At 48.9% G+C, this 18,148-nt stretch overlaps 1 protein-coding gene across 1 annotated transcript; it reads left to right on the top strand.

Moving 5' to 3' along the window:
• The first annotated feature begins 573 nt into the window (after positions 1–573).
• On the top strand, positions 574–17,950 carry LOC137141279 (zinc finger and SCAN domain-containing protein 2-like). The gene is made up of 4 exons (XM_067530110.1): positions 574–701; positions 6,500–6,626; positions 7,696–7,809; positions 11,422–17,950. Exons 2-4 carry the CDS (start codon positions 6,593–6,595, stop codon positions 12,648–12,650), a joined length of 1,377 nt encoding a protein of 458 aa, XP_067386211.1. The 5' UTR covers positions 574–701; positions 6,500–6,592; the 3' UTR covers positions 12,651–17,950.
• Positions 17,951–18,148: the final 198 nt, after the last annotated feature.

Here is an 18,148-nt window from a genome sequence, read left to right as displayed (position 1 = left end):
GATCAGGGGCTGGGGGGGACGGACAGGTTCCATTAAGGCAGGGGTTCTCAAACGTCTTTTGCTGGGACCCCCTTTGCAAATATTTCAGGCTGGGATGACACCTCCAAAAAGTGATGACCCCTCCCTTCTGCAGAGGGTCACCGAGCGCGCCCCCCAGTTGCAGGGCCCGGAGGGCAGCAGCTTGCAAGCCGGGCACAGCCAGCACCGCTCTCCGCCCCAGAACCGCTCGCCCTGGCAGCAGGAAGGGGAGGAGAGAGGCGGGGTGGGGCGGGAATGAGCCCCGGAGAGGCGGGGGAGGGGGGGGAGGGAACGGGAGGCTGGATTGCAACGCGATCGGTTCCTCGCTAGGACCCTGACGGCAGCCGGGGAAGCCGCGATCGCTGCGGGGCTGGGGGGGGTCACGCAGCCGGGAGGAGCAGGAAGTGAATCGGATTCGTTGTGGCGCTCGCTACACCGTGTAACTCTTTGTTGCTCCGGGAGTGGGGGGGGGGGGAATCCAGGCGCCTCGCAAGCTCCCCCCCCCGAGCCCCTGGGGCGGCTGCAGCCCGGAGCGGCGCACAGCGAACAGGAACATCGCCCCCCACGTTTGCAAACCCCAGCAGAACTTGCACCCCCAAGACGTGGGGAGCCCGGAGCTGGAGGGGAAGGCGCGCCCCGCCGAGCAGCCCCTGTCCCCCCTGACGGCAGCCCTGGGAGCGAAGGTAAGAGAGACCCTCCCCTTGCACCCCAACAGGGCGAGGTGCCTCCCCGGCTCTTTGCCCGGGAAGGGGTCCCCTCAGCATCCTGCTGGCTGGTGTGAAACTGGCCCGACCCCCTGAGCCCTTCGCCGGGGGGTTTTAGGTTGAAAAATCAGCTCATCTGGTTTGAGTCCCTTGGTCCCTTTTTCTGCACCTTGGTCCTCCCTCCTTATTTGCTGGGAGTGAATGTTCCCATGGCCCCACAGAACGGGAATCTGTGCAAAGCGCGTGTGCCTTACACACACACACACGCCCTGCAGCCTCATGGTAGCTCCCACGAGGCTGGTGGGAGCAATGGAGGATTCGCTTCACACCAGCCAGAAATCTGGATTCATTGATTCCAGGTACGGTTACAGCTGATTTACTCTAATTGGGGATCTTCTGGCCCTCTTGGAGCAACACTCATTGGAAGCGGGTGTGGAGCTGTCTTGAGAACACTACTTTTGAAAATCTGGCTCGCAGATGTAGGCCAAACCTTCAGAAGTTGGGGGGGACAGGACTCTGTGATGGAAAGCGGTGACTCTGAAAAGGACTTAGAGGTCATAAAGGACAGAGAACATGAGCTCCCACCGTGCTGCTGTGACAAAGAGGGCTAATGTGATCCTTGGACGTATAGACAGGAATAGGAGGAAGGAGGCGATTTTACCTCTGTGCATGGCTTTGATGAGACTGGTACTGTAGTGCTGCCTACATTTCCAGGGCCTGCACGCTGAAAAATGGGAGAGGGTGCAGAAAAGAGCCACTGCATTGATTGGAGGGCTGGCGGAAACAATCTGCAGTGAGAAACTTAAAGGGCTTGGTCTGTTTATTTCAGCAAAAGGAGATTGAGAGGTGAGTTGATGACAGCGTAGGAAAGTCCTTTCACAGGGAGAAAATACCAACTTGGGAAGGACTCTTTAATTGAGTGGAGAAAGGCCTAACCAGAACGAGTAGTGGGACACTGAAACCGGACAAATTCAACTTAGAAAGAAAGCACATTTCCAACAGAGAATGATTCACAATGGAGCACACTGGAAGGTGTGAATTCTTCATAGACTCATAGAAGATTAGGGTTGGAAGGGACCTCAGGAGATCATCTAGTCCATCTTCAGTCTCTTTTGAAGACATCAAGAAATAGAAGACCTTTCTGGGCAAACAGACATTATTGGGCTCAGTGAAGGGGGTAACTGGATGAAATTCTTAGGCCTGAGTTGTAGATTTTATACACCAGACTATATGATCTAATAGTGACTTGTGACAGTAGCCTGTAATATCCTGAACAAACCTTAACGCCGTGGGTTAAACCTCATTGAACTGTGTTTAATATCTTTGGAGTCCATTGTACTAAAATTGTCTGCATGTTTTTGTGGGATTTGATGTATCTCCGTGGGAAGGGTAAATTGGAGAACAGCAAGGGGATGATTAGGCAAATTCACTCAAGTGGTCACGCCCTCTCCAGAGAAACACCCTCCCCTGGAGAGAAGGTTGAGGAGATTAGTTTACACTGGATTCTCCAGGCCCCAAAAGACAATGAAAAGATTTTTGGGTAGGCAGCCTGGTTTTGTACTGGGCTGAGGACCTCTCTTCTGATCCAGCCAACAGTCAGGATTCTTAGGGAATCTTAGGGATTCTCTGGGCCTTGATTCTTAGGGAAGGGTTGGAAAGACCTTGGCCTCCAGAGGCCCCATAAAACTGTGCTAGGTCTGAAGTGAAGCTGTGATGAGTTTATGACCACAGGAAACGGCCCAGGGTGGTAGTTGAAGCACTAATCGTGAACCAGAGCCCTTGTTGAAGTGAGGGGCTGATCTGTGGTAGGCTGATCTGTGGTAGTGTGAGTGTAGATTCGTTTTAGTATGTTTTGCCAGTAACGCTTTCCAAATCTGCTTGCTTAGAAACAGCTGGGGAGTGAGTTCTATCTGCGGCAGTCACGCTGCGCACCATCTCTGAGGGGAGATGCTCAGACAGTCTGTCTTTTGCTGGGAAAATCATCGTATAGTCAGGGCTGTGCAGCCAGGTAATATCCCAGTCAGGAGGGAGCGAGAGATATGAGTCTCCACTCAAGAAAGGCAAAGCCTGAAAACTGGGGCCTTGGCTGGATCACTTAAGAAAAAAATACTGGTGATGTTGCCCTGAACTGGGTCAGTCCCTTCTTGCCTTCAAAAATCTAGAGAGAGAAGGTGGATGAGGTAATATCTTTGATTGGACCAACTTCTATTTGTGAAAGTGATCAGCTTTCAAGCGACACAGAATTGTTCTTCAGGTCTGAGCTCTGCGTACGCTCCAGTGCGTGTCTCTCTGACCAACAGAAGTTGGTCCAAGAAAAAGATATCACTCCCCCTAAGATCCTGGCACCGATATGGTGATAACACTTACAAAATCTGTGAATCTGTAAGTATTGTTGAAATGTGCTGATGTAAACGTAAATGGTGGACTGGCCAGGGCTATGAAAGTGAGATACACAATCAGAAATATATATATAAAAAAATCAGTAGTAAAATGAAAATCAATGAGAGTAATGAAGTCATTGAAGAGATACATGTGTTTTAGTGTTTGCAGGATGGGGGAATTTAGTTAAAAATATTTGTATATTTTGTAATAAAGGGAAAAAGTATTGCTATTAGTCCAAGCCAGTAAAGAATGTTATAGGAATGTACTCACATGAATTCTTTGGGAAGGGTAACAGGGAGTCAGTGGTTTCAAACTAAGGTTTCCCTCCAGAAAAAAATTAAACAAGTGCTTAACTTTATCCCGGGTGTGTGTTCCCATTGATATCAACGTCAGGTGTGTCTGGGTAGCCAAATACATATGTATCTAAGTTTAGTAAAATTACAGTAAAATTAGCTTTTGGGGGGAATTTCAACTAAAATAGTTTAGGGCCCATAGTGAATATGAAATAAGTTCTGTGGGAAAAAAAAAAACAAGGGCTTGTCTACATGGGGAATTTATACCGGTCTAAGTGATGGTACATACTTCAGCTGATTTGCCAGTGTGGATACTGTTGTTCCACTATGAGTGCTTTTTTTTCCGGGTAGTTTAGGTTACTTTGGAAGGGGTTTAAGCTAATCTGAAGCAAGCCACTGTTATAATGGGATGAAAATGTACACATGGGAGTTTTACCAGTATGACTACACCCGGTACTACTTTTCAGTGTAGATGAGCTGGAGAGAGAGGCAAAATAATGGATGAGAAAGTCAGTCCTCACTGGTGGATCAAAGAAGCTTGGGTGACAGCCCAGAAGATCAGACAGCCCTGAAGTCCTACGATAACAAGAAAAACACTTGTGCAATAAATAAGAAGAACAAAAATTCTGAAAATCACCCTGAGAACATAGGGAATGCTACCCAAGAAAACACCGAGATGTGATTGCTTAGCTAGTTACACCCGTTCTTTTTTTCTGTCCTCTTTGAGCAGTGCCCCCGTAGCACACATGCTCTCTCTCTGCCTATGCATTTGTGGTGAAAAGGAGCTACTTGAGCCTGGCTAGCCGTCTGCCTTGATGGTTTAGACACCACAAATCCTGTGTCTCAGCAAGGGGTTAGACTAGATGACTCTTGCGGTCCCTTCTAAACCTCTGATTCTACAATTCTGTTGTTCTACTTACATCTTCCCTACACTCAAACACTTGGCCTACTCTGAAAGGACAGCACCAATGCGAACTTGTACAACCCTTCATCCCCTTTTATAACCCCCGCATCCTTACGCACATAATGCCATCCAGCAGTGTACTTGCACTAATCCTTCATCAACCTAGCAGACCACACCCACGCCTACCTCTCTGCTGACAATCCCCAGGACAAGAAGACCCCAGGTCCCCATTATTGACACAGTCCAGTGCTGAAATGAGGTGTATTGGATATCTCGAGATACACATGGACATCCAGGACGGGCCACAGACTCACCCACCCCAGATCTCCTCACATCACAATCAGAGCTCTTCAGAGCTGCTCCAACTCATCCCTCCACCATTCAATACAGAACATAAGAACGGTCATACCGGGTTGGACCAATGGTCCATCTAGCCCAGTCTCCTGTCTTCTGAGATGAGGTGACCAGAACTGCATACTTTATATTCAAAGCCTGGGTGTACCATGGATTTATATAGAGGCATTATATTTTCTGTTTTATCTATCCCTGTCCTAACAGTTAGGAAAATGGTTCCAAACACTGGTAGCTTTTTTGCCTACCACTGCAGATTGACTGGATGTTTTCAGAGAACTAGCCACAATGACGCCGAGATCTTTCCTGAGCGGGAACAGCTAATTTAGCCCCCATCCTTTTGTACGTCTAGTTGGGATTCTGTTTTCCAATGTGCATTACTTGGTACACCCGACACGGTGAATGCAGCTGGAGTGCCTGCAGATAATTCACAGTGGCTACTGGCCTCTCCAAATGGGCAGAGTCCAAGCCCTACGGGCACATACCTTGCATGAGCGTCAGAGAGAGAACTCAGGGAAAGAGGCGCAAACGGCTCCTCTGAGCTCCCCATCCCTGCTCCCCGGGTGTTTGTGCGTCCCAGAGTTGCCTCTGTCCCAAACACACACACAGGTTCTCACTCCCGTCAGTGCTTGCAGCTGTGGAAGAGTGAATGCCCCCAGGACCAAAGCAGGAACCAAGTCTTCCAGCCAGAGGGAGAGGAAAAGGGGGAAGGAGATAGAAAGAAAAAGGTGGGGGGGAGAGAGAGAGACCGAGACGGGTAACAGAAGCAACAAGCAGTTAAAAGTTCCCAAACCTTCCGAGATCCATTCACCGCATCATCCCGGGGCAGATTGACTTTCCTGGGCATGAGGTGAGAAGCAGGGGAAGAAAAAGCCAGTTCCTGCTTCTGCTGAGTCCCCGTGTTGCTGGGGGGGACACGCTGTCCTCGGGGACGACATCAGGGGGAATCCTCCAAAGCGACTCCTGTGATTTTGCACTTTTTTTTTAGCATTTGAGTCAAAGTGTCTGTTCCTGGGAGGAGGGGCCGGGGCCGCGCTGGAATAAAGTGACCCTGTGTGACAGAAAGCAGAGCGTCTGTCTGCACAGAAGGACCCTGGGGCATGTCGGGGGGGTGAAATGGACTCAAGCCCCTTCTGAAACCTCCCCGATCGCCCCCTCTCACCCTGACAGGCTGCAGAATAACCACCAGATTGTCCCAGCCTCCCAGGGCGCAGGAAAGGGAAATGGCTGCAGTGAGACCGGTTCAGGTAGGGGATTTTCGGGGAGCTGCAGGTGGGTTTGTACTAGCAGGGGAGGGATGAGAAATACCCAGGGTGAAGAGGAAGGGGCAGGATGTGAAAATTGGCCGGGACGTGTTCGATGCGGGGCGTGATTTTTCAGAACAGCCCCATTGTCTGGGAGTGGGAATTTCCCCAGGAGGGGCAGAAAAGCTAGGAAAATCTCAGGGCTGGAGCCTGAACCTGCTAGCCGGAGGCTGCTGTGGAGTACGAAGGGGGCACCCACCAGTGGGGCCCAGAAAAGACACCCCATCCTCTCACATCCAGCTGCTGGGAATCGGGGAGGGTGTTGGGATTCCTGATCCTGGACCCTGTTCGGGGGCTCCATCTCCTGTATCAGCCTCTGGCTAGCAGGCATGTGAGAAGTGGGAAGGTCCCTGCCTTCCTCCATCTGCTGGACAAGGAGCTCTCACTTTCTCCCCACCCTGAAGCCTCCTGGCTGCTCCGAGCAGGGTGGGATCCTCTGTCTCCCCCCCCCAGAGCTTCCCTTTTATCAGCCCTGCTCCCCTGTGAACAGTGGGATTGTGGCTGGGGCAGCAGGTGCTGAGCGGGGGACTCTTCTTGTTTCAGGAGCTGGTGACCTTCGAGGAAGTGGCTGTATATTTCACCCAGGGGCAGGGGGCTCTGTTGGACCCCAGACAGCGAGCCCACTACCGGGACGTCATGCAGGAGAACTACGAGACCGTGACCTCGCTGGGTAAGGGATTCCCCTCCCCTCAGTTATTGGAAGCCGTGCGGTCCGTGATGTGCCCCGTTTGGTTTCTGCTCAGGTTCTTCCTTGGTCAGTTAGATTTCAGGGGGATGGGCCGCAGAACCAGTTGGAGAGAGACGTTCATCTCCACGCCCCTGCTGTGGGATGGTGGAGTTGGGAACGCAGGGAGGATGCCAGCTCATCTGATTCCCTCCAGCTTTCCAGGGGGCAGAAGCAGTGTGTTGACCTGCCTGTGTTATTTCCCACTCGCACGCAGAATCCCTATTCCCCGCTCCGTCCTGCGCCGAGCTCCATCCCCGCGGGGTGTTAAAAACTGGCATAAACACCAGGGCTGCGACTGAGTCAGCAAGTCCCCCAGAGTGCACGGAGCCTGGACGCTCCCCCTGGGCGTCCTGCCGTGAGTCAGGGCCAACTGCTCCTCTGACCCCTGCTCTGGGCTCTCCAGTGTGAGAGCTTTTGCCTTTCCTTCCCTTGGGGGAAACAGTGCAACGTTCCCACTCTTGAGCTACCTCTCCTTGGGGATCTACCGTTCGTTCCCCCAACAGAGCCAGCTGTGTCCACGCTGTGCCCACGCTGACTGCAAACGGGCCTTTTTAGAACAAACGACTGTCGAATCCAGGGGTCGGCAACCTTTGGGCAGGGACGTGCCAAGTCTCCCGCCCCCCGCCCTTCTCCCACGTGCCATCTGTCATAAGCACAATCCCCCCACATACACCCCGACCATGCAGACAGATGTGTCTCACCTGAGGAGGCTCTGTGGCCGTGTTCCCATCTCTGGGGGGGTCTGTGCTTCTAAGGGCTGAGCTTCCCGGACAGAATCTGGGCAGGCAGTGACATTCGTGTTGCTGAGCACAGCTGTTTGGAACCGGACTGGAAAGAAAACGGAGCTCTCACAGTCACATCCAGTACTGAGTGATCACTGGGCCCCACAGCGAGTGTGGAGTCCACATCCCCCCGGCACAGGTTAAAATCGGGGGATGTTCTTTGTGACAAATACTCTACCGATGCCTGACACGTTCTGATCTGGCCTGATTTCCTCCCCTCCTCCCCGCAGGACTTCCCGTTCCCAAACCCGAACTGATCATCAGGCTGGAGCGAGGGGAAGAGCCGTGGGTCCTGGATCTCCAGGCCGCTGAGAAAGGGGAGGTCCCGAGCGGCGCCCATGCAGGTGAGTCACTAACGCGGAAGCTGTTTTTTGAGCTCAGGGGGGAAACGGTGAGACCCTCCCCACAAACGTGTTGCAAACGAGTTCTGCCTCATCTCAGGTTGCAGCCAGCAGGTGTCTCTGCTGATGCCACTCACAGCTCTCCAACTCTTCTGGCTGCCAGCTGCCGGGAGCTGCCGCCTCTCAGCATTGAGCTAGCCCTCCTCCTCTTCCAAGTACAGTCTCTCTTCCTTTTTTAACCTCCCCTTCTAGCTTCAAAAGCTAGTAGCGAGCGGTAGGTGGAGCCCTTCAAGCCGCCCCAGCCTCTGTGTCTCCCTCCCATCCCACCTCCGCTCCAGCATGCTCGGTGTGAAGACACCTAAATTAGCCAATAAGAAATGCTCCAGGAGAGGGGCATGTCCTAAACTGCACCCTGTTATGGGACTTTGGCTCCTAAATCCAGGCAGGAGGGAAGCATCTGTTCTGCTGCTGATTCACAGCTAGGAATCTCTGTCCTGTATTCAGGAGCCTGGGCTGCTTCTTGCACAAAACATCTGGGGGGAAGAAGGGGGACAACTGCCAACCTGGTACACCCGCAGCCCCAGTTCAGTTCCTCCCTCTGCCTCATGAGAAGAAGGGATTTGAACTTGGGTCTCAGAAAAGGGCTGTAACCACTGGGCGATGGGCTATTCTAAAGTGGGTTTCTCTCCGTCTTTCCCGTTGAAGCTCCACTATTTTATCGTGAATCATTAAATAGTCATTGGAGCAGAGACGGAAACTCTGCTCTCCTGTGTCCTACGTGAATACCCCCTGGTGTCTAGTCTTGTTCACCCTCACCTTTCCTGGCCCAAAGACTCGTCATTGTCATTTGTAGAAGCAAATCATTTCATTGAAGCCATCCCTGAAACATTTCAGGTTTCTCAGTTGAACGTATTCCCCAAACTTGATACAAATCCACAGTTGCTGGTCAAATGAAATTGCATTTTTCTACGAATAAACTATTCAACCAAAAAAACCCAAAAAAATCCCCCCAGCTCTACCTGTTCCATTTTTTTTACTCCTGTATCCATCACTTGAGTAGATGTGGTGTCTTTTAAAGAAAAGGTTCTTTTGGTTTTGGTTTTCCCTCAGAAAACTCTCCATATCGTGGGGGGAACAAAAGGGAAAAACAAAGCACAAAACAAACAATCCCTCAAATAAGAGCTGGTTTCTTTTCCCCTCTTGGTTCAATTTTCTTGACGTTTTAAATTTCCGTCCTGTGTGGAGTTTTTACTGCTGGCTGCTTGGCAGTCATAATAGATCATGCAGCACCAGGAGCCTAAAAAGGAGAAAGGTAAAATAGAGTTGATCCGTCCATAATTTTTCCTTCTCTAAAGTGAACCCCTGGTGCTCCATGAGGCCGTACCCAGGGTGTCACCAAAGTTTGTGTATATTAGGCAAAATATCTCTATCTTGCATCCAAGAGTTTTAAAAGAAGTGGCTGAGGATGTCACTGGACCATTAATGTTGATTTTCAATAAGTCTTGGAGCACTGGGAAAGTTCCAGAAGACTGGAAGAAAGCCAATATTGGTGCCATTTTTTAAAAATGGTAAATGGGATGATCTGGGTAATTATATGTCTGTCAGCCTGGCGTTGATCCCAGGCAAGATAATGGAGCCACTGATGTAAGACTCAGTGAATAAAGAACTAAAGGAGACTAATGCAATTAATGCAAATCAACATGGGTTTATGACAAATAGATCCTGTCAAACTAATTTGATATCTTTATTTGTTGAGATTACAAATTTGGTTGACAAAGGTAATAGTGTTGATGTAATATACTTAGACTTCTGCAAGGCGTTTGATTTGATACTGCACATCATTTTGATTACAAAAACTAGAATGATATAAAATTAATATGGCACACATTAAATGGACTAAAAACTGACTAACTGATAGATCTCAAAATGTAACTGTAAACAGGGAATTGTCATCAAGTGGGTTTATTTCCAGTACAGTCCTGCAGGGATCGGTTCTTATCCCTACACTGTTTAACATTTTTGTCAATGGCCTGGAAAAAAGCATAAAATCATCACTGCTAATGTTTGCCGATGAGACACAAATTGGGGGAATGGTAAATAATGAAGAAGATGGGTCATTGATACAGCGTGAGCTGGATCACTTGGTAAACTGGGTTCAATGTGTGTTTTAATATAGCTAAATATAAATAAATACATCTAGGAACAAAGACCGTAGGCCATACTTACAGCTAGGGGTGGGAGGCTTATCTTGGGAGGCAGTGACTCTGAAAAAGGTTTGGGTGCTGTGATGGGTAATCAGCTGGACATGGAGCTGCTAGTGTGATGGTCTGGCCAAAAGAGTTATTGTGATCCAGGGATGCATAAACAGGGAAATCTCAAGTAGGAGTAGAGAGGTTATTTTACCTGTGTATTTGGCACAGGTGCAACCACTGCTAGAATCCTGGCTCCAGTTCTGGTGCCCACAGCTGAAGAAGGATGTTGACAAACTGAAGAGGGTTCAGAGTAGGTTGACCAGATGTCCCAATTTTATAGGGACTGTCCCGATATTCGGGGCTTTTTCTTATATAGGCGCCTATTATCCCCCAGCCTCATCCCGATTTTTCACACTTGCTCCTGGTCACCCTGATTCAGAGAAGAGCCAGGAGAATGATGAAAGGATTAGAAAACATGCATCATAGTGATAGACTCAAGAAGCTCAATCTGTTTAGCTTAACCAAGACAAGGTTAAGGGGTGACTAGATCACAGTCAGTAAGTACCCACGTGGTGAACAAATATTTAATAATGGGCTCTTCAGTCTAGCAGAGACACACCTCACACGCTCCAGTGGCTGGAAGTTGAAGCTAGACAAATTCAGACTGGAAATAAGGTGTAAATCTGGAACGGTGAGAGTAATTAATCATTGGAACAATTTACCCAGGATCATGGTGGATTCTCCATCACTTACAATTCTTAAAACAAGAATGGATGTTTTTTCTAAAATACTTGCTGTAGGAATTATTTTGGAGACCATCTCTGACCTGTGTTATAAAGGAGGTCAGGCTGGATGATCACAATGGTTCCTGTCTGGCCGTAGAATCTGTAAAACTAAGAATCCATCCTTTCTTTTGCCTTTATGGGGCAGTTTTCCAGATAGATGCAGAAATCTTGGGATTCCCTCGTATTGGGATCTTCCTTGATCCATATTTTTCTATTCCATCTTTAGTATAAGAGATGAATAAATCGATAGTGTATCCTGCCTGGAGGTGGCTAAGGATTACTCATCATAATTTATAGTTTGTCTTCTCAAAGGGGAAGCTAGCTGGGGAGTTGGAGAGGCAGTCAGTTCTCTGATCCAATCCACCTAAGGGCACTACACTGTGAAGATAGAGAGGTTTAAAAAACAAAAATAAAGAGTCTTTGTGCTGGGAAGAGGAGGAATAATACAGTTGTATTGGCTCATGGAGCACCTGGCCAGGACACCACTTCAGAGAAGGAAAAATTATAGATGGATTAATAAATTGTACCTTTCTCATTCTTCCCAATGGTTCTTGTGTCATGTTTCCCCTTGGCTGCTCCCCTTTCTCCCTGGCAGAGACCAATTCCTGTCTCGATTCTCTCTCCGTTTTTTTTTCCAGCAGGCGAAGGTACAGTAAGTGAGATAAAGGAAGAGAATTCACAGCAGGAAGGTCCCGAGCAAGAGGAACCGCATGGGACGTCATCAGGAAGATCCAAAGAGAATTTTTCCCAGAGCGGTGAGCAGGGAAAAGTCTGGGGGAATCAGCACAAGTCAGAGAAGCAGGTGGAAAACCACAAAAGGGAAGAAGTGGGTAAAGCCATCAATTGTAGGAGAGGATGCAGTAATCCCAAGGAAACCACAGCCCAGCAGAAAATCCACACAGAAGAGAGAAAGTACACATGCACTGAATGTTGGAAAAGCTTCAGTCGAAGTTCGAATCTTATTGCACATCAGAGAATCCACACGGGAGAGAGACCCTTTAAATGTACCGAGTGTGGGAAAAGCTTCATTCAGAGAGTAAACCTTATTTCTCATCAGAGAATCCACACAGGAGAGAGACCCTATAAATGTACCGAGTGTGGGAAAAGCTTCAGTAAGAGATCACACCTTAATACACACAAGATAATCCACACGGGAGAGAGACCCTATAAATGTACTGAGTGTGGAAAAAGCTTTGGCCAGCGATCACAGCTTAATACACACAAGATAATCCATACTGGAGACACATCCATGCTCACTAACACCAGAGAGAAACATTATACCTGCTTGGACTGTGGGGAAAACTTGAAGTGGAGCTCAGAACTCGTTACACATCAGAGACTCCACACGGGAGAGATACCTTACAGATGCTTTGACTGCGGGAAAAGTTTCATGCGGAGTTCAACCCTAATCTTACATCAGAGAATCCACACGAGAGAGACACCCTATCAGTGCCCCAGCTGTGGGGAAAGATTCAGATGGAGCACGCAACTTGTTAAACATCAGATGCTCCACACAGGAGAGAGACCCTATAAATGCTCAGACTGCGGGAAAAGCTACAGTGACAGCTCATCTCTTATTTCACATCAGAGAACCCATACAGGAGAGAAACCCTATACATGCGTGGACTGCGGGAAAAGTTTCAATCAAAACTCCACCCTCAACAGACACAAGAGACTCCACACAGGAGAGAAACCCTACAGATGCACTGAGTGCGGGAAAAGTTTCAGTCAGCGATCAAACCTGAGTGTTCATCAGAGACTCCACACAGGAGAGAAACCTTATAAGTGCCCCGACTGCGGGAAAAGTTTCAATCGGAGATCAAACCTGAGTGTGCACAAGAAACTCCACACAGGAGAGAAACCTTGAAGATAGGAGATGCTTCAATTGACGCTCTGATTTTGTCAGGTATCAGCTAATCCATACAGGAAAGATACCTCTTAAATACCTTTAGCATGGAAAATACTTCAAGCAGAATTCATGGGCTTGTCCACAGTTCTACACTACAGAGCCTTGTGCGGTAAAACTCTGCAGCATAAGGTGACAAAAATCTCCTGCCAAAATCACTAAACGGCCTCCTGGCAGGAGATTAGTTAAGCCCACAGAAGCACTAGCTGCATCTAGATTCAGAGTTTGGCCAGAAGAGCTGTGCTGTCTAGGGTGTGCATGATATTTTTTCACACTCTTAGCGAGTGTAGCTATGCTAGCAAAATTTTGTAGCGTAGCCGAAGCTGCTGTCGGACCTCAGAGGCCGCACGCAGGAGAGAGATTCTACCAGTGTCCCGACTAAGGCTGGCCACAGTGTAAAGAAGAAATAGCCATTTCCTAATTCCCACACACAGCAGGGCCATTTGGCTCCCAGGGATCCAGCGGCCCATCGCTGGGCAGAGCATCAGCTGGTCAGTGACCCTCTGGCTCTGGCTGGTCTAAGCAAACCCCAGGCAGAGGAGGAGAAGCACCGATCAGCTTCTCCTCCCTGCTGCCGAGCTGATGGGCCACAGGCGGGGGAAGGAAAAGAGAGAAACTCCTCCAGACGCTCCCCTTGCCTGGCTGAAGTCCCCCTCCCCCCCCTTCCCAGATGGGATCCCTCTTCCATGGAGAGGAGGAGGAGGAGACATGGGCCAGGCCCCACATTCACTCTAGACACCTGTCCTCACCCCCCATCTTCCACTAGCCCCTCAGCTGGGCTCCCCCACTTAACTGGAGCTGCTCCCCCACTTAACTGTGGGAGAAGTGTCCCTGAGGGCTGGTAACTCCTCCTGTCCCCAAATCCCCCATGGTATTTGGTTATGGGGGATCAAAGGTTAAGAGCCCAAGAAGGGCAGGTCCTGGGAATAGAACTGGGGTATTAAATATTGGGGCTGGGGGAGTTGTGAAGTAGTGGGAGATGAGTGCTGTGGCTATCAAGGATTTAAGGATCATGGGATATGAGAAGGTGGAAGGGATGGGGTTAGGGAGATGATTTCCCCTATCATTCACCCCTCTGCTCCTTTTCCCTGCGCTTTCTACAATGAAAAATTGACCAGGACTGCTTTCCCTAGGACCCCTTGTATAACCTTTAGAAAAGCCTAGAAATCCTACCTCAGCTTCACTATCCTCAGCCTCCGAGTGTTTTCTTACAGTAGGAAATGGGGTCGGGGCAGATAGCACATTTCCTTCCAATCCTGACCCAACTTTCACTGCTAGACCAATGCTGAATGATCGTTACCGTCACTGAGTTCCCTCTTTGGGGACAGATGGTCTCATTCCCAGTGATTCTTACATGGCTTCGGGTTGTCCTGAAGATTTTTTTTTTTTTTAAATAAAACAGAATTACAGAAGTGAATAGATTATTAATGGATTCGAGCAGGGGTAGAAAAATGTTTTGTTTTCTCCTCTGTGTTACTTGAGGGCAACTGGGTGAGATGGAGCAATTCCCATCTTTCCCCATGACCGTTTCATTCCCCTCTTCATGCTGCAGTTTTACCTTAAGGAGAGCCATACTGGGTCAGACCAATGGTTCATCTAGCCCAGTATCCTGTCTTCCCACAGTGGCCAATGCCAGCTGCTTCAGAGGGAATGAACAGAACAGGTCATCATCAAGTGATCCATCCCGTCACCCATTCCCAGCATCTGGCAAACAGCAATCCCTGCCCATCTTGGCTAAGAGCCATTGATTGAGCTATCCTCCATGGACTTACCTAATTCTTTTTTGAAGCCAGTTATATTTTTGGCCCTCACAACATCCCCAGGCAATGAGTTCCACAGATTAACTGTGTTGTGTGAAGAAGTACTTCCTTTTGTTTGTTTTAAAACTGCTGTCTAGTAATGTAATCGTTTTGCCCCCTTAATTTCATGGATCTTCTGTCCGTATAATGGAGAATTTATCTTCCCTTTATTCTTCCCCTGTAATTCCCAAGGTGCCACATGACACAGGGTTCTCAGGTCTCCGTGTTAGGAACTGTGCTTTGATTACTTTGATCCTATATCAGACTTCCTATGGCTGGAGCTGAAAGTGTCCCAGTCCCAGAGAGAGAATTTGAATAAATCCCAGACGTGGGTATGATCATTCTGAGCCTAAATCCCAGTTTCCATCTGTTGGTAAAGAGGCTTCTGGGTCTTTGCCTGCCAAGCCCAGTTTGTTTGTGGGTGGGAGGGTTTTTTGTTTTTTTTTTTGTTGCGGTGGTGGTTCATTCTTTCTTTTTCACTAACGGTGCTAAAAGTTTTAGACATAACATAACAAAGTGAAGTAGGTGTAGGCAGTTTGCAGGAGAGCTCAAGTAAATCTCTTCTGCATTTGAGTCAAATAAATGTCCTAGATTTCACTTTCTATGAACATGAAAGTACGCCATAACCCCCTGTCTGGCAGGCTGTTTTCTCTTTCCTGAAGGCCGTTTGGTCTCATACTTGGCTATTAGTTTTGTATGACAGGTTATAGAGCAGACTTATTGGGGACTTCAGGAGATAACTGACCACAGAATCGTAGGTTGGGAAGTTCCTGTGTGAGGTCCTCTAGTCCAGTCCCCTGCACTCATAGCAGGACCAAGCATTATCTAGACCAGGGGCTGGCAACCTTTGGAAAGGGACGTGCCAGATTTTCCCCCTGCTCCCTCCCATGTTCCGTGGGCCTAGTGCCGTGACTTACCAGGTGTTCAGCAGTGGTGGTGGTGTCTGTGGGCCCGTTTCCTGCTCTCCCACTTCCGCCCCTCCCACTGTGATGGAGACTCCACAACCTCCCCAGGCAATTTATTCCAGTGCTTACCCACCCTGATAGGAAGTTTTTCCTGATGTCCAACTTAAGCCGCCCTTGCTGTAATTTAAGCCCGTTGCTCCTTGTCCTGTCCTCAGAGGTTAAGAAGAACAATTTTTCTTCCTCCTCCTTGTAACAACCTTTTATGTACTTAAAAACTGTTACCATCTCCCCCCGTTGGTCTTCTCTTCTCCAGACTAAACAAACCCAATTTTTTCGGTCTTCACTCATAGGCCATGTTTTCTAGACCTTTCATCATTTTTTTTTTTTTGCTCTTCCGTTGACTTTCTCCAGTTTGTCCACATCTTTCCTGAAATGTGGTACCCAGAACTGGACACAATACTCCAGTTGAGGCCTAATCAGCATGGAATAGAGTCAGAGAATTACTTTAACTTATACATACATATCATAGAAGATTAGGGTTGGAAGGGACCTCAGGAGGTTATCTAGTCCACCCCCTGCTCAAAGCAGGACCAAGCCCGACATTATACATATGCCAGTAGAGGTCTTTCTTCTTTTATTTTTTGCCATTTTCCGCGGGCTTTGCCAAGATCTGTTAGTGGTGTTTGAACAATGATCATTATAAATAACCAATGGCACAAGTCCAAAAGGGAGAGGCTGGAACAGGGAAGGAAGTTTCATCTGACCCTTTGCTGAGATGTAACATGCTGTCGGACGGGGGGGTGTAGGAGGGGAGAGAGACACAGGGTTTGCTTTAGAGATCCAGACAGCTGAGGCTGGGATCTGTTCATTCACTGTACTGGGGCCAGCAAGACAGGAAGGTGAATCCATCCCAAAATTTTAAAGGGCGAGGAATGAGCCCACCAGGGAAGTAGTGGGGGCGGCTCCTGATTCCCAGGAAGTCATCCAGGCTGTTCCCTGACCACAAAGAGCTGATCGGTGTGACCACGGCGCCTCGATGTTGGAACCAGATGGGGCTACATGGTTACAAGTCTATACCCAAGCACTTGCCTACACACGCCCAGATAGGAATGTTTGCCTGTGATCATTGTCTTCCCGGTATTTCCCCAAAGGGTGCTGTGTGTGGTTGTCATGGTTATTGCTGGAGGTATGGATGGAAAATATATTAAGGATCATGTGACGTGTAGAATACTGTATTCCAAAGCCTCTAGAGGTGACACTGGTCACATGGGGCGGGGCTATCAGAGCTAATTCAATCAAGAGTGCGAACAATCAACATCTTGCGACCCAGCCCCGCCAAGGGTTTCCCGGCTAGACAAGGGGCACGCTTTGGTTTACCAAGCACAAAAGCGTCCAAGAAAAAGACCTTGAAGAGATGGATGAGTTCACGACACACCCCGGGTCCGAAAAGAGACACACGGTCTGGCACTGTCTGAAGGGGAAAGAAGACGCAAGGTGGTATCTGGTGTGGAGGCAGTTCTCTGCCACGTGAGTCTCAGAGAAAGGGAATCCCAGCTTTCTCCACTGGACAAGCGCTGTACGGACTGACTGTTGGGCGAGAAATATCTTAGTAGACTGGAAAGAAACTTCTTAATAAGGATGTGCTCGAGATTGCATTTTTTATATTCCTTTTATCGTAACCAGAGGTTTACCGTCCTTATACTTGATTCTCGCTGAATCTTTGTCTTAAGGATCTATCCAATAAACTGCTCTTTGGTTACTCTATAGACCCCGCTGTGTGCTAAGGAGAGTTGAACTGAGGTGAAGCTAATGAACGGGAGGGGGATGCGGTGAATCTGTTTGCATGGCAGGTATCCAGAAATTGACTATAATGTCGTTGGATGTATGGACAGGTCGGAAGGACATGCCCCGGGGCCGCCAGAGCAGAACTCTGGGTGCTAACAATTTCTAGAGATTCAGCCGTAGGTCATCTCTGCTTTGCCCCCAAGGACTCAGGGAGCCTGGGTGTACACACAGCTGTTCTGCAGAGGGGTAAATGGGTCACTTGCGTTGCCAGGAGTTGGGGGGTGAATTTCACCCAGTGGACACAGACGAGGCTCCGTCGTAGCAGTCGCGATTCACCCTGCGGTTCCTGGGGTAAACCCGAAAGTGTCAGCCTGCCATGCCCCACCTACGTTCACGGCTAGCGCGGGAATGAAGGAAGTTCTTCCTTCTGCAGTGTCTAGTGTCGGCATGATGGGAATTCTTCCGGCCTCACTTATCTCACACACACACCTGCAGGGATCCTAAAAGCCTCCAGTGGGATTGGAGATGCTGATGCTTTTTCTCTGGCTCCCACTCATCTGAGCTCCCTGGATTTCCTGTTGGCAGAGAGTTTGCTTTTGTGACTGGAGCCCAGCATCCCTCAGATCCTCTCCTCTTTTCAACCCGCTTTAAGATGCCGCTCTCTTGCTGGTGCCTGCGGGAGCAGCAACGGGCCAGGCTGGGCTGGGTGTTGGGTGAGGATGGGAACTTTAACTTTTGACTTTCTGCTTGTAAGTAATAAAGTCGAATTTAGTTTCTCAAACTCCCAGACTCCTTTGTCTTGAATAACAGGTAAAACTGGCCTTTGATGGGCGCAGCAGCCAGCTGGGAAACCTCTTTGCGGGGTCATTTCCCCAACCCTGCCCCATGGACTGCAGATTCCAGAGCTATGGGATTTCAGACATTTCATAGGCCAGGAGGGTTTTTTGGGGGGGAGTGAGAGGAAACATCC

Source organism: Emydura macquarii, unplaced genomic scaffold (assembly GCF_026122565.2).
Source record: "Emydura macquarii macquarii isolate MOO-44397 ecotype Brisbane River unplaced genomic scaffold, CSIRO-AGI_Emac_v2 contig_3035, whole genome shotgun sequence".
Lineage (NCBI taxonomy): Eukaryota > Metazoa > Chordata > Testudines > Chelidae > Emydura > Emydura macquarii.
This window is presented reverse-complemented; position numbering and strand designations above follow the sequence as displayed.